Source organism: Spea bombifrons, chromosome 1 (assembly GCF_027358695.1).
Source record: "Spea bombifrons isolate aSpeBom1 chromosome 1, aSpeBom1.2.pri, whole genome shotgun sequence".
Lineage (NCBI taxonomy): Eukaryota > Metazoa > Chordata > Amphibia > Anura > Pelobatidae > Spea > Spea bombifrons.
The window spans coordinates 88,178,818-88,195,319 of NC_071087.1; the positions used below are offsets into that span (position 1 = coordinate 88,178,818).

Sequence of the window (16,502 nt, forward strand, 5' to 3'; positions counted from 1 at the left end):
TTTTTAAAACATTCCCTTTTTTATTTTAAGGCTAGACTTATTTTTATAGTTCGGCTGTGTTTTATATATATATATATAATATATATAGTTTTCAGATATTGCCACAGCAGGTCACGTGCTTTTTTTCACTTCTAAACAACAAACTGTTGAGCACCAAGGTTTTGAAACAAAATGCTTGTGTAAGGAGTGCTATCTCACCCCACACTAAGCTCCTCTTTGAAATGACTCGATGATAACAGGGATATCCTGCGTGTGGACGACGTTACATGTGGCTTGTTGAATTCTCTGGGTTGGAAGTGTCTGGGCCGTGCCAGCCGATGAAGTTTCACGACTGAAGGAATGATTCACATCGGCTTTCTTTCACATACTGTGTGTGCTTCATCCTGCCCTACATTTGTATGAATGAGCTGCCCACAGGAAAAGGGACGTATCGCATCTGATAAAAATAGGGGCTTTCTGCCCTCGTCTGTTCATAAAAGTGTTGAGAGGAGAAAGGTGACATTGCCGAAGAAGCCAAGGAGCCGAGTCCAGAGAGGAGCGAACAGAGGAGACATTTGAAACACAATGACAAGTTCTTGGAGAAAGCTGGTCCTTTCGCTCAACATGTCTCTGTTGTTTCTGTTCTGTGCTCAAGGTGTAGAAGGTACGTTTCAAAACATTCAGTAGAATTTATTATATTGTAATAAAAAAATGTAATGGTTCATATAGTTTCCTACAGGTTTTATATATATATATATATATATATATATATATATACATTCAGCATGGAAATAATTATACTAGGGGTACCAGCTGTGAAGCAGGGGTCAGCAAAAGCAGGTGTGCCATTCATTCTGGAAAAATAATGTTCTCTGAACTTTCTAAATATTCAGACCCACAGCAGTGTATTCACTACACCGGGAGTTTGTAACATAGTTGAACCGATTTAAGAATGCTTTACGAAGGGCAAACTCCAGCAAGTTTCCCCAACAAGAAGAGTTTAGTTGGAACTTTATATCAAGTTGATGTAGTGAGATATCTTGAAAGCAAAAGCAAAATGAGTAATTGCAGCTCAACACTTTTTATGCGAGAAACAAACATGCAGAGATTGTCCGTTTATAATGCATAATGAAGTCAGTGAGTTGAAACGTGTATAACTTCTGCAAACTCACCAGAAAATTCCAACTTCATTAAATAAATCCATTAATTAAAGATTGTATTGTGGTGATGTGCTAATGGGGGTAAATACATGGTTCTAATAGTAATACAATATCTTACGGTTAACATTACATGTCAGGAGGTAAATTGTCACCTGAATTCAAGAACAAAGTTTTACTGTGAGATAGCAGTGGGAAAAAAACAGGGTACTCAGGTAGCATTAAATCAAAATAAAGTAAGGAGTCATCCCAAGGGATCAATGATTATGACATCAGAGGTGCTCCCCCTCTTAATTTCCAATAAAAATATAAACAAATAACACAAAGAGAAATTATTCTTATATAAATATATTTATTGTTTTAAAGAGACCAGACAAGTCCCATCAACCTTTGCCAACATGATGATGAGAGTCATGAGCTTTCTAGCCCTCAAGAGCAGGCACGCCAGATGGTATTCTTGCAGACATATGTACTTTGTACTTTTATTTTGTTTCTTTAGCATAATTATGTAATTTTGCCACATAGACATAATACATTTATAAAGGAGTTGGGGGTTTTAAGAAACGACTTTGATTTTGTTACTTCTACTACCTCGTTGGTTTGTCATATATGGGTATTTTATTTGGAATTATTGGTTGGTTTTGTAATTTTTAAAATATATTTACTATTATATCATGTTGTAGGATTTGCAGTTTGCCTCAAATTAAGTACCTTCCCTACACAAAGTGTAAACTGTTTGTATGGATGTCACCCAAATCTAACAAACTAACCATCTAACAAAACTTTGTCTCAAACCTCAGCTCTCAAAGGGTTAAATAATGCACCACATATCTGTTTGTTTATATATATATATATATACTGTAAATATATATATACTATATATATATATATATATATATATACATACATATACTGTAAATATATATATATATTATGCTTGATGGCTGATCCCTCTGACATTAATTATTGACATTAGGTTAAGGAGTATTGTATTAAATAATCAGGGCCTAAACAATTGGTGCTTTTGACAAATTTCATTATTTTCTGTGGCTTTGAGAACAAGACTTAAAAAAAAATCATGTTAATGTCAGTAATTATCATTTTTTGAAATTAATGAAATTAGTGGGAATAACATAAAGAATAATAAGGAGTATTCATGCATAACAATGCAATTATTAAAAGGCAGGAAGGAAAATGTAATTACAGCAAGTAATCATAGTTTACTAATACTTGTTGAATGTGAAGCAAAAGAAGGAATTAACTCTTTTAGGGCCAGATTGCTAAACAAAATATTACTTAACTTACTGAGAGCCTAGAAGCCACCAAATAATACGCAGGTGTCATAAGGCACATAGTGGTGATGTCATGTTGAAATTTAACATGAAAAGTTGTTCTTAAAGCTACAGTACTATGCTGAATATGCTGGCAGTATATTATTACAATATTAAAATACCCAATTTGGTAGATTGAACTGTCTAGGTCTCGTTTTTTCAACGTTAATATCACATACAAGAAGGCAAGGTGATGGCCCAGGTATCAAAAGGGGTGCAAAATAAAGAAGGGAGGCACTTTCCAAGCTGTTGTGAATAGATTTCTACAGGATATAGAACATTTGCTTATTTTTTACTTGAAAGGGGACATAATCAGCGATACAATTTTTAACTTATTTCTGACTCTTTTTTCACATATAAAATAGATAGGCAATAAAGCCTCCAGCAGTTAGTGGAGCCTTTAAAGAGTCATCATAGTCCGATGATAGTACGGTACATAGAGATGCATAAGCTTTGAAGACCTCAGAGGTCCCTTGAATAGCAAACTTCTACAGTTTTGTTTTTTTCTACCACTTTAAGAATGCTGTTTCTACATTTTGTATTGTCTATACTTTTCCCATTATAGAGACCACATCCATATAAAAATAGCAAAAATTACATATCAACCAATACAGATAAAATACTTAATTCAATACCCCCTTAAAGTGAGTTAATATTTTTAGAACACACAGCTTTTATCACAATTATTCCCAAAATCACAACTTGTTCCTTGTTTTTTTTTTCTTTTCATGAATTGCTATTGTTTCACAGTGATCTAACTTCCTTTCATTATTTTGTGGGCAAAAGCTATGAAGCTTAAGAATCTTTACTCTAATTTACCCTATTTCAGTGCAAAGTATAAATAACGCATTGAATGGTGTAGAAAAAGTTATACTGGTTCTAATTTTGAATGGAGGTTTTATCACCAGGGCAATCAATGATTGATTGGTTGCTATGGTGATAAGAGCAATTTGAAACTGTACCAGAGGCATCACTTTTGTATATTAAATAAATCTGTCCTCTGTATAGTGATGAGCCTTTATATTAAGACACATCTCACTGTGGGAGGTTTACAAGTTTTATATATATATATATTTCATTAGCTGAATATTTCATACATTATTACTTTTTTACTATTGTAAGCAGTCAACTTTTTTTTCCAGTTTGTACAGATTAACAAAAGCCTAATGGTTTTCCATTTTTTTAGATAATTACAAAAAATGGCTATTTTTGTGAAAGTTAATAAAAACATGTCACATCCATGTCAGTACATGGAAGGGACACGGTGCAGTGTTATTATGTCCTTGTAATTACCGGTATGTCCTTGTACAGTGCCCATATTGGAGAACCGCTGCCTGTGACATTTCCAAAGACAGCTTTCAGTTGGGACATAAAGCCAACGGTCATTACTGCACCAGCAAATCAGGGGATGTTGGGAGCTATGGATTTCACCCCGTACTGTCATGCCCACCAGTCACTCAAAAGCCTTTCTGTGTTGCGCCAGACCACAATATAATATCAGGTTAGGTTGGGTTAAATTTGATGAGCTATATAACCCTCACAATTAATAAATATTTGAGTAAACAAAATGCCGAAATACAGATTACAGAGTCCTTGCCTTCTTTTAATCTTTTATATGTTTAAGAAATAAATGCAGAAAACTGCAGTAAAGAAAGAGACTTCTCCTACACTGTGAAACATTTTACATGTAAACCATCTTCTATATAAATATATATATACAGTATATATACTAACAATTAGCCCATAAAACAATAGATTAGAAAGGTTTATTTTACATGCCATTGACAGCTGTCACCACTCCATCAACATCTAGTGTATCTAGACTCCCATTGTCTTTGACTGTTGTAGGATGTATACATTTGCGTAAGAAGACATAATGTGTAATCTGTAAGAAAACAGATGATTTTATTTGACACGGGTTGTTGTTCCTGTAATTGTTAGAAGTGAAAATGTAGGTGTGTTCTATGCCAAAACTATTCTCATCGTATTCTTTGCTGGCCGTGTGTGCCACCATCATCTTGAGGATCCAGGGACCTGTTCAGCCCTATCCGAAAGTACTTACATCATTAAGGGGAGGTGGAGGCAGCCAGAAGGCCCAGCGTGATAGAATGGCAATATCGGGACTGTCCTGCACAAAGCAGGGCAGTTGGGAGGCATGCTCCAGCTCTTACTTTATTACAATTTTAATTTAACCCCCATTCTACTTAGTACAGGATGGAGGCGAGTGGAACATAGGTGGATTCTATACACTCAATAAGCTATTTATTACATAAGGTTTTAGATTTTCATAGCTAGAAGAGACTGACGAACTTGATGGGCCGAATGGTTCTTCTCTGCCATCAGATTTTGTTTCTATAATGTAGGTGCATGCTTCTAGTGCAAACAACATGAGGTGGATCATACTGTAGTTGATAGAGTACAAGGAGGGCCTGTAAAGACAAACTTTTTTAAATTTATGGTGAACCTGTCTATTTTTTCTTAGGTGGTGCATTTTGTATTCTGAAATAATATATATTATATAATATGTAATGATATTCTGATCTCTTTAATTTTTTGCAAAATAGTTTATATATAGGAGACAAATTCATTTTCTGTATTCAACGAGCTTGGGAACTATCATCCAGCACTGATATACCCTTAAAGCATGCAGAAATATGAGAACATTTGGCATAGTGTTTTGGGTATTTGTAGTATTGTGACGCCTATCTAGACTTTTCCCCCCGAGCTAAATATTTCCAATCCTTCAATGGTAGAACCTTTTGTAAAATGAAAGAAATCCATTGTAGTACATAGTATTAGGATGCAGGGGTCATGAAATAGTCCTATTGCTGTCATATAGAATCAGGCTCAACTGACAGGTTTTTAAGCTGTGATTCCCATCTTCTTCTGATTACATTTCTCGTTTTGACTTCCTTTTTTCTTCTTTTCACATATGTGTTCATCTGGCAGCTCTTCTCTGGTAAACAATGCCATCATCACCCTCTCTATATAATGCTCTTCCTCTTTCTTGTACTTCCTCAACTTTGATGCACTGTGTTCCCTTGGAAGAATGTTCAATGATAAAGAATTCTTATTTAATGTGCCAATGACAAGTCAACGCGTTTTAACTACCAAGTCTCAGTTGGGCTGACAGCCGCAGAGCTAGGGAAACCTTACATCCTCCTATAACATTAACAAAAAATTAGTAAGTGATGTAGAATTACGTTTCCTTTTATTTCAACCAGGTCATGATTCTGGAGTTTAAATTACCAACTTTGTCATTTGGAGGAGGTGAACGCTATATATATAGATATATATATATATATATATATATATATATTTTTTAATTATTATTTTGCTTCTGGGAAAAGTAAAGTTTAAAAATATCTAAATGATTGAAGAAACCAGCCACTTATTTGGTAGGCAATATTAATCAATTCTAGGGAAGACCTCATTTACGCCGCATTTGATCATGGTAATTCACGTTTTTATTTTTTCTATTAATATTATTAATAATAGTGAATAATAGTAAAGATTACACATGGCGGGAGGAGAGTTCTTTGCAGATACACTTTTTATATGTACAATGCTTACATACTGTATTCATATCACAAAACATTGTAAATCTGATGGATCTGATACCCTATTTATTTTTCGATTGTGTGTATATACTGCACTATTACTGTATTATTAATAATACTTTTTATTGTTGTTGCTTCTTTCCAAATGTATTACTGGGGAAAGTCCAGTAAGGTCATTAACTCATTCTCCAGGAACCGACATCCAACTGGTTTCTCATTCACATTAATCGGTGTTTTCTCGTTATCCTGGGGAGCTGAAAAGAAGACGGAAGCTTGTTAGGATATGAAAGGAAGGCCTAAATATACCAGAGATTGAATTAAAAAAAACAATGACCATCATGCTGATGTAATTACGCTAGTATTGTTACTTTATAAGGTAGCAGAGGAAGCTGAACCTAAGGTTTAATGGTCTTAGTGCTTTGTAGCCAGGTGTCTCAAGCAAAAAGCTTCATAGCAGATGTGATTTTTTTGTTTAGTCATAGTTTATAAATGGCCATGTAAATTACTCACTGATAACAATAAAACATGATGTAGAATTCATTATGAAATGAGAAGTCATGTGCTTTTTGAATGACGGCTTCATTGGCAGAAATCTATACATTCCCCAAAGCAATGTCTGTTCCCGGCTAAGTAAGTCTCGTCCTTTTGCGTATGAATAAAATATACACATTGCATTGGTGGTTTTTATACACAACGTCAAATCCGGACCCAAGGTCTTACCATACCAGTGAAAATAAAAGTCTAAATGTGTTTTGACTCTTGACTGATGCGTAACCAGATTAAGAGCAGCTATTGTAGAACTACAGCCCCCCACAATTTTAATTTAGCGTTGTCAGAAAAGGGGTCTATCAAAACTAGAGAGCTCTCTTCTGGCAACTCATGAGTTAGATGGATTGGTATATACTACTACAGATTGTTTTCTTATGCAGGAATATGTAGTTATTGTTAGTTAATAGGTACCATTATGGATAGGCCTTCTATAGCCGTTTCTCTTATTAGGAACCGATCTAAGTCTTCAGAATGCATAAAAAACTATTGTGAAAAAAGAAAGTTCATCTTCAAAAAATATGAGCAAAAATTAAGAATAAAATAATAATTTAGTAGTTTTTACAGGTTTGCAGCAGACTACTTGGAAAAAATGTTTGTATACCATAAATTGAGAAATTTTGCAGCGGCTGCATTTCGGGGCTGGGCTGGCCACAGGGCTCACCGGCAAGTGTCTGGAGGATCACAGGTCCTGGGCATGTTTTTGAAAAGCAGAAACCGTATAGTTAAATTAAGCTGTGAGTGATGTGATTTGAAAGCCAGGGCCTATGTTGAGTACTAGTCAGGAAATTGATACAGCTGCTTGGTTAAAAGACACCCATATCTTCTTGACACCTACAATACACTAAAAAACATGAGATATGGGTAGTGTTGTAAGAAATTAATTTACTGATCATCTAGAATAATGTTATTTATACTTTAATAAGCTTCTCGGGGATATCTTTGCTACACATCAGTGGCACAAAATGACTAGGCTCCCATGCAATCCATGTTGAAGGTCTCCTCTCCAAGTGCATATCATGGCCTTTTTGGAACATACCATTTGCATATATACACTTTTATTAAATTAATATTTTTTGGCAAAAGTGCCAACGTTATACTAAAACTAGCCAGTATCTGAAATTCATATCTATTGGTCAAACTGAAAATATTTTTACAATTACGAGAAAATAATTCAATAAGATAGTTCCTGAAGATTTCATTCATAGGCAAAAAATATTTAAATTAAGTAAATGCATGTTTTAAATAAATGTATATTTTACTTTTTCACACATGAGAATCTTGCGGTGTTTAGGCATTTTTGATTATTTGTGGTTCTGAACCCATCTACACTGTTTGTTGACACTACTTATCAGGAATAATTTGATGTTATGCCCCAGCAATGTTCACAAACTGATGTTTGCAATCTTGGCTTGGAGCAGATGGCTTTTCCTGTATGTAACACTGTCCCCGAAATTATAGCCATTAATAACTGATATTGTTCCCGCTGAGAACAGAAGCGTTTCCTTACAAAGGAGTCTGCTTTTCTGATTAGGTACAAGAGGAAGAGGTTGTGTTTTCAAAATAAATTACATTTTTACTGGTAAAATGCTTAACCACGTTAGGAAGAAAGCCAATGTACATATACAGAAAGACACCAAGATTTATGGATACGTACTTGCTAATTTATACGTAAGCAAAAAAGGTCTGATTTAAAATAACATTTTCTCGCCACGTGTAATTAAAAATGTGCAAATTATGCCATTTTGTGAAATATGAACACTGATTCTTTCCATTAAATTATTGTCATTATTTTCCAAAACAAATATATTTTACTCTTTTTTGTTTTCAGAACGGCTCGATTGGAGCCAATGGTGACAAATTGACAATGGTTTGTCTGATCTGTATTGTAATTATCTGTTTGTTTTATAGCTACATCAATAGAGACGTGTAAATCGTGCCACGTGAATGCTACATGTGTAGAGAAAGATAACAAATATACCTGCATGTGTAACTTTGGACTGATTGGAAATGGGAGGACGCTTTGTTTGGGTAAGTGAATTATGGTCCAATCTCTTGTACTAAAAGTAATGAATGCTTAACCAACATCTATCTCCATCTCTGTGATGCTAAACAAAATAATAAATCAGTTTAATTTAAAGTGTGTTTGTGTTTGTGTTTGTTATAAATGATGTGCAGCATAGATTGGAATAGTTTAGTATTATAAAAAGTACTATGTTTTATCACTCTCTTATTTTCTATGTGAATATTAACTAGTCGTGCAGCTTGTGTCTGCTTCCTCTTTGCCAAATATTTGGTTTCCTTTCGTGGTTTTGCTGCTATCCAGAATCAAAAGTTAGGCGATAGAATTACATATGTAACTATATAGAGGCTAGCATATAAACCAGTCATAAAATTGACATTTTTTCCTCTCTTTTGCTCAGTCTTCCATCTGTTCGTTTTCTCTCTCATCTCCCTCTTTTCATTTCTTCTCTCTACTTTACCTCTCTTTCTTCTCCCCTTTCTCCTCTCTCTCCACCTCTATCTTTTGCCTTTCTCTCCCCCTTTTCTCTATCTCTCTCTTTCTTCTCTCTCTCTTCATCTTTCTCTTTGTATCTTCCTTTTCCTCCCTTCTCTCCCACTTTTTCCCTCTCCCTTTTGTGCGGCAGTTGTAGACAGTGTATATATGATTAAGCCTACAGTTCACATATACTACTGCTGTAAAAAACACACACTTCCTTTATATTTGCAAGGCCACTCGAGTTCTTCCACACCCGACTGGTCAAATCATGTCTTTATAGACCTTGCTTTGTGCACAAGGGGCACAGTCATGCTGGAACAGGAAAGGGCCTTCCCCAAACTGGTGCCACAAAATTGAATGTCTACAATTTTCTAAAATGCCTTTGCATGCCTCAACATTACCCCTTCACTGAAACTAAAAGGCCTAAGCCAAATGCTGAAAAACAGCCCCGTGGAATTATTCCTCCTCCATCAAACTTTACAGTAGGTATTATGCATTCCAGTAGGTAGGATTCTCCTTGAAGTCTAAATTGTCCATCAGACCTCCAGATAATGACGCACAATTCATCACTCCAGAGAACATGTTCCCACTGCTCCAGAGTCCAATGTCTGTATGCTTTACACCACTCCAGTGACACTTGGCATTGTGCATAGTGATCTTAAGCCTGCATGCAGCTGTTCCACCCATTTTGTGAATCTCCTGACGCACAGTGCTTGTGGTGATGTTGCTTTCAGAGGCACTTTGTTATTCTGTAGTATGTGATGCTACCGAGGACAGGCCATTTTCACACTTCACAATCTGCAGCGCTCAACAGCCCTGCTCTGTGAGTATGCGTGGTCTACCACTTCATGGCCGAGCTGTAGTTATTCCTACAAAATTACCGCTTACAGTGGACCGGGGAAGATCTAGTAGGACAGAAATTTCATGAACTGACTTGTGGCAAAGATGGCATTGTTTAAAGTCACTGAGCTATCCAGTATGACACGTTCTACTGTCTATGGAGATGGCTGCCTATGTGCTTTATTTTATACACCTGTTAGGAATGGATATGGCTTAAACACCTTAACTCAATAATTACAAGGAATGTCGACATACTGTTGGTTATATAGTGTACATGACATTGGTTTCAAAAGAAAGCCCTACTTGACCTGAAGAAACAATATATAGTTTAGGGGGTAAAATAAGTGGAAGACAGGAAACTTACTGTTCGAGAGACAAGGAGAAAGTGCTGAAAACACTCTTGTCCTCAGTTATTAAAAAAAACAACTTTGTCCTTAAGGAACAACCAGAGTACATTAGCACCTCATACTTTGGGCTGCGTAGGCCTTTGAATCAGACCTGTAGGCCACTTCATCACTGATGGTGCTCCAAGATACATTTGGCCTCGTTTTCCTGTTACTCAAGAACATTTCATCAATTGTTAAGATTACCCTTGAACATTTACTTTCCCATACGAAAACATGTGTTTCTATAAGAAAAGGACATGTCATTGGCATTGATGAAATCGATTTCGCTGATGTGAATTTTTCGAAAACATCAAACACTTCACACATGGATATTTACTTAATTCCTTCTCTTTTCCTGGCATTGTTCCTGACTACTATTTGCTGAAGCATGTTTCCCTGCTAGATTAAAACGGAAAAAAGAAAATAAATGTATAAATTATCAAAGGCAGCAGCAGCCAATTCACTTTAATGAGCTCTAAATGTTGCTGTATGGTGCTTTTCTCTAACGAGTAACTCACATTTTTTTTTATTACTTGTGTTCTATTAAAAATAAACTATCATAAAATTATTGTTCTAGTTTTTGCACAATGTAATGTTTGCAGACATATTTCTTGGTAGTGCCATTTTATAAATATTTTCTCTCTTAATGTAGTCTTGATTCTTAAAACGTGTTTTATCTTACATGAACAGATAAAGATGAATGCCAGATTGGAGCACATAGTATATGTGGGAATCATACTGCCTGCCATAATACACACGGAAGCTTCTACTGTATATGTCTGAAAGGATATCGGCCATCCAATAACAATGAGAATTTTATACCCAACGATGGCACGTTCTGTACAGGTGAGTAACACTAGAGTCTGGTACCAGATTTAGATCCAAAAATTTGGATTCTGCTAATTTACCGTGGTTTGACAGACTGGGCCACTCAGAGTATGCAATTTTAGGTAATCTATGTTTTTTCTTTTGTTCGCTATACATATATTCACCTATATTCACATTAGGCTTGTGTGAAATATGAGTGCTAGGAGCATGTGTTTCTGATCGTATGATATGATCTTCTTCAGAATGCTAGAATTTTACATGAATGATCCAGTAGGACTAGGACTATTGAAAATTGTCCATATAGGTTAGAACCTATACCCTAACTGATAATGTAAAGGCGAAACAAGCTCATGTCATGTCTCTTTCTCCTCCATCTTTCCATCGTCTTACTACCAAATTATCACATTTTCTTTTGAAATACATAGAAGCTGCGATTTTTTTCTTAACTTTGGCCACAGATGTATTTAGTCGAAACAAACATCTAACAATGTTTGACCATGATAAACAATTTGAGCGTTCTCTCATTTTCAAGTATGTATATGTCCAATCTCGACAGTGATACATCTCCATTTATTACATTATTATTATCATCTTTTATTTATAAAGGTGGGAAATATTTCCGCAGCACTCCTTATATGTATTCAAGGGGAATGACAAAACTAGAATTGGCAGACTAAACTGAAACCCTCTTTGGGGGAAGAGGGCCCTGCTTGCAAGCTTACAATCATATAGGAAATTATAGCATTAGTGTAGCTATGTTGAAAATACATTTTATAATAAAGAGTTTTCGGGGAAATCAAGTAATAGGATAGTCCCAAAGAAGTATTTGAGAAAGAATTAAAATATATAATAAGATTTTAACATTTTTATTGTGTGTCAAAGTTACCGGACACTAAATATCCAAATATTTGAAATAAGAGATTAACGCTTACATTTAAATTGCTTATTTGCATACATCTAGAATTCTTTAACTTATAATGCTTCTTCTGAAATCTAAACTCCAGAATTATACCTTTTAGATCCTAAATTATCCATATTATCGCATTTCCCTATGCTGGCGGATGCTCTCAGTATCCGAAACAGTATCAGCAGCTTGGTTATTAAAAACAATAGGCCGTCAGCGGGATGGAACTAAATAAACATGCCCTTATTTTTATAAAGCAATTTAATATAGGCACATGCTCTGAATCCCTCACATTTTATCTCCTCCTTACCACATTATCATTTCCCCCTTTGTCAATGAGTGACAGTCCATAAACATATTCCTTAATTTCCAGGAAGGAAGACAAAGAAGACAAGCACCCCCACCATCTTTGGGAAATGCTGAGAAGTTATGCATTTTTAAAAGCTTTTCTTTTTAAAGTGAAATAATCAGTTTTTAAAATATAATTTATTGGCTATCATTTTGTGATTATTAAAACAATAATGCAGGAAGATTTTAAAGGAGCAACAATTAAAGTAGGCCTGTTAATTAAAAAAGAAATCCTGGCTTTATGTCAGGTTGAAATAATTTTTTATTATAATTTATAATTATTTATTATCAAAGAAAAGTAGGACCATGCCCTGCTCTTGCTTTAAAATGGGATGCCCATTTACTTCAAATTCAAAAACATGACAGGAGGTAGAAGAAAAAAGGTAAAACCCTCGGTCCACCTTCTAGTGCTTAATCGTGGGACCATAGGTAATCACCTAGTGGGATATTTAGAAGGCTACAAAATTACAACATTACACAAGGAACAGTGCTCCTATAAATAAACCCTTTATTCCAACAAAAACGTCACAGAACTTTATAATCGAATGTTTACAAGACATGTCTGAGCAGATACACCTAGTTTTCTGAAAGTTGACTTCTATGAGAAGCTCCCTCTCGTTTATTGCAAAAGCTTTATTTAACAAAAAATAAGATTTTATGTTTTAAAATAATGCAAATAGAAAAGATAACATTTCTGTCATTTAGTTTTAGTGTAGTAAAAAAATAAGCAGTAAAAGGATGGTTATTCCACAAAGATGATATTTTCCAGAAAAGACTCCTAAATAATGTGGATATTTCAGAGACAGTGAAAAGGGTCATTCTGTTTCAATACATTGATGTGTCTTCGTGGGTGCTACTACATCCTCAAAACTATGTACACTATTCCAGATGATCACAGGTGTTTTTGTACCCGCCTTTATAGAAGTATAAAGTTCCCTAATCGGGCTTTATTTTTCTCCTTGGGTTTGTAATAAACATGTTGAACAGGGCTTGCAAGTAAAATCATTCATTACTATCACTGTTTTAAAGCATATCCATATATATATCCAATTGACTAATATATCATGTCATGCCTTAGGCGTCAACTTAATAGCATACCAAGACATTCCATTTATTTCATTATTCAAATAAATATTCATACAGGCACGGTCCTTGCAATATTTAATCATCTGTAGAGAATAAAATAACTACTATGGAGCCGTTTCTGATTATATACTACACTGTCTGTTTCTTAGAAATAAAATCATATACTTTGTGAATTGCATATTGCTATTTTGGATACATAGATTCATAATTGTGCCAGAACATTTTCAATAACGAAGGACAATATTCTCTTCTAAATATGCAAATCCTATTTGTTTAGAAGAATGGCAATGCAGTTTTACTTTTTGTTTCATATTGACAGTTCCACACATTGATTTGTGGATCCAGTCTGGAGTCTTCTGGGTCTAATCCTGAAAGCTTCTTGAATGCCAGTTTCACATAATCTACTACTATGACCCCTGTTTTTCCCTAGGATCACTGTTGAATGACTATTCTTGTTCCTAATTAGCATAGTATTTTTGTGACCATTGAGCATTTCAGTGGAGCAATCCAAATAGCGTAATACAGTGATTTATGGAGGTTGGGAAGCTCAGAGGGCAGGCTAACAGGAACTTTCTTTCCTCTGATTTGGTTGTGTTGGAAGTATGCAAGACTAGACATGTACGAGAGCAGGTGAGAGCAGGAGAGCGACATGGTTATCTGGCTACTCCTAAAAAGCATTAATTTGGCCTGGAAATGGGAGGATACTTGGGTGGGAAGACCAGTGATAGCTAAACAATGTTCCCCTGCTCCAGAGAAAGAGAAGACCGACCTGGAGACCCAGGGAAGCAGCACTTCACCCAGAGAATCCAGGAGAAACCTGGAGAGTTGCCAGATATGATCATATCATGGCATACTGCATTAGGTCGTGAGAAAAAAGATACAGAATATATAATGAGATTCCCTACCTCAAGGTGCATGACTTTACATCGAACAACACAATGCTGATACATATCTTTGAATTAGCAGACCCTATTAGATATAGTAGACTCTAACAATAAGGTTAGATGTGAATTGCTCTCAAGTTTGGACAATAGCATTACATCTGTTTTGCAAGGTATTTCAAAGTAGTATTGAGTTAATTTTTTTCAAATCCCATTATATATTCGGTATTCATAGTGAAATGATTTCAACATCCCATATTCTCTATTTTTCTTCAATAGATATGGTAAATTGGAAGGACTCCTCTAAGTAGTAGTTTAACTGCGAGTAAAAACCCTTGATCTTGAGCTGGCTTAAATACAGGACTAGACAGATACCAGAAGCATGTAGCTGTAGTTTTGTTTCATTTTAACATTCTGCTGCTGGCACATCTTGTGCTTGGTTTAAGATGGTGGCTAGCAGAGAGCTTGTGGTGTTTCACAAACGCTACAAGAGGGGAAAGATAAATATGAATAAGAGTAAGGACATTTTTAAAGTAAAAAAAAGCGGGTGTTATGGCTGTAGGAGGCCAGAAGGTGAGGGGACCAAAAGGGAAGGAATCTGGGTTTGAAAATGTTAACATTTGACCAAAGTGAAATAACGCCTCAGCAATACATATTTAGCACTTAACACAGGAACAGAAATCATTTTTGTAGTTCAACTCCATCAGCAGTCGTTGCAACTCCATCATTAGCTTGATGTATTTTATTTCACATATCTTTATTGCCTTTTACAGATATTGATGAATGTGGTGTATCAAATGTATGTGGACATAACAGCAAGTGTAAAAATACCCCAGGAAGTTATGAGTGTTACTGTGTAGAGGGATATCGGCCAATGAACGGCATGGAACCTTTTCAAGAAAGTAATGAAAAATCCTTTTGCACAGGTGAGTGAATGGGAATATGCCTGTGTGGATAGAGCTATTATAATGAACAATATTCAATTTAGGAAATAACACAGTATCCTATTGCTGAAATAAGTTAGGGTATCCAATAACTAAAGTGCATTATATCATTTGGTTAGCGTAAAATTGTTATTTTTTTTAGTAACTACGACATTTCTATTATCAATTGGGAGGAGGATAGATTGCATACTTCCTCAAGCAGGACGTTTTTAAAATGATTGTTTACATTAGAATAAATAGAGAGATAGTCTGACAGAACGGGGAAGAAAATTCCAGAGAATAGGTACAAGACAAGTTAAAATCCGGCGATGAGTGTGAGGAGAGATGCCAGTTGTAGGCGCAATGAAGAGGGTTTTTACTAAAGTATTTGAAGAGAAAGAGAGAGATCTGTCTTGCGGTGGGGGGAATAGAGATGATAAAGCCTGTGAAAGTAAGGGTCAGGATCTTAAAAGTAATTCTAAAGGGTATGAGGAGCCAGTGACTGGCACATCGGGGCAGCAGATGAAGAATAGGATAAGATTAGTTTGGCAAAAGTGTTTAATGGAAAGACGAATATCATCTTGTTGTTTTTTCTTGATTCATAACACAGGTGATATTAATGTTAATAAATTAATTGAGGCATATCATAGATATCAAAAGAATACCAAAGACGCTGTTTAGGTTAAGAATGTAAGTTCAATACAGGTGGTTTTCTGCTAAGTAGTGATGTTTTGTTCTAACCTCAAAGTTTGGCATATCTGATAGAAGGTGACCTCTTGTGTTACTTTTCCTCTTTTATCTAAAAGCAGCTACTGCTTAAAACAAATAGAATTCTAGGTCAAATATAAAGCAACATATGTATTTTTTTTTTTTTTCCTTTTTTCAGATGTTGATGAGTGTAGTGTACCGGACATCTGTGGACACAACAGCCGTTGTAAAAATATTCCTGGGAGCTATGAGTGTTACTGTGCAGAGGGCTATAGCGTGATGAATGGCACAGAACCCTTTCAGGCAAATGGAAATACGTCTTTGTGTCTAGGTAAAAAGGATGTAATACAAAAAATTGTCATTGTGATCCATTTGCACTACCGTATTTGCTCGATTATAAGACGAGGTTTTTTTCAGAGCAAATGCTCTGAAAAATACCCCTCGTCTTCTAATCGGGGTCGTCTTCTAATCAGACCTCAAATAGACCCTATTGAGCATCTGTGGGGCATCCTCAAACGGAAGGTG

The 16,502-nt window shown here is 35.4% G+C and overlaps 1 protein-coding gene across 2 annotated transcripts in view; it reads left to right on the forward strand.

The window, feature by feature from the left end:
* The first annotated feature begins 215 nt into the window (after window positions 1-215).
* The window catches only part of SUSD1 (sushi domain containing 1), a 45,788-nt gene continuing 29,501 nt past the window's right edge, over window positions 216-16,502 (forward strand). For both annotated transcript variants that reach the window (XM_053465834.1, XM_053465835.1), the window contains exons 1-5: window positions 216-643; window positions 8,485-8,604; window positions 10,990-11,145; window positions 15,120-15,272; window positions 16,156-16,308. In XM_053465834.1, coding sequence (XP_053321809.1) covers window positions 565-643; window positions 8,485-8,604; window positions 10,990-11,145; window positions 15,120-15,272; window positions 16,156-16,308 — 661 coding nt within the window. In that variant the 5' untranslated portion in view covers window positions 216-564. The remainder of the gene's footprint in view (window positions 644-8,484; window positions 8,605-10,989; window positions 11,146-15,119; window positions 15,273-16,155; window positions 16,309-16,502) is intronic.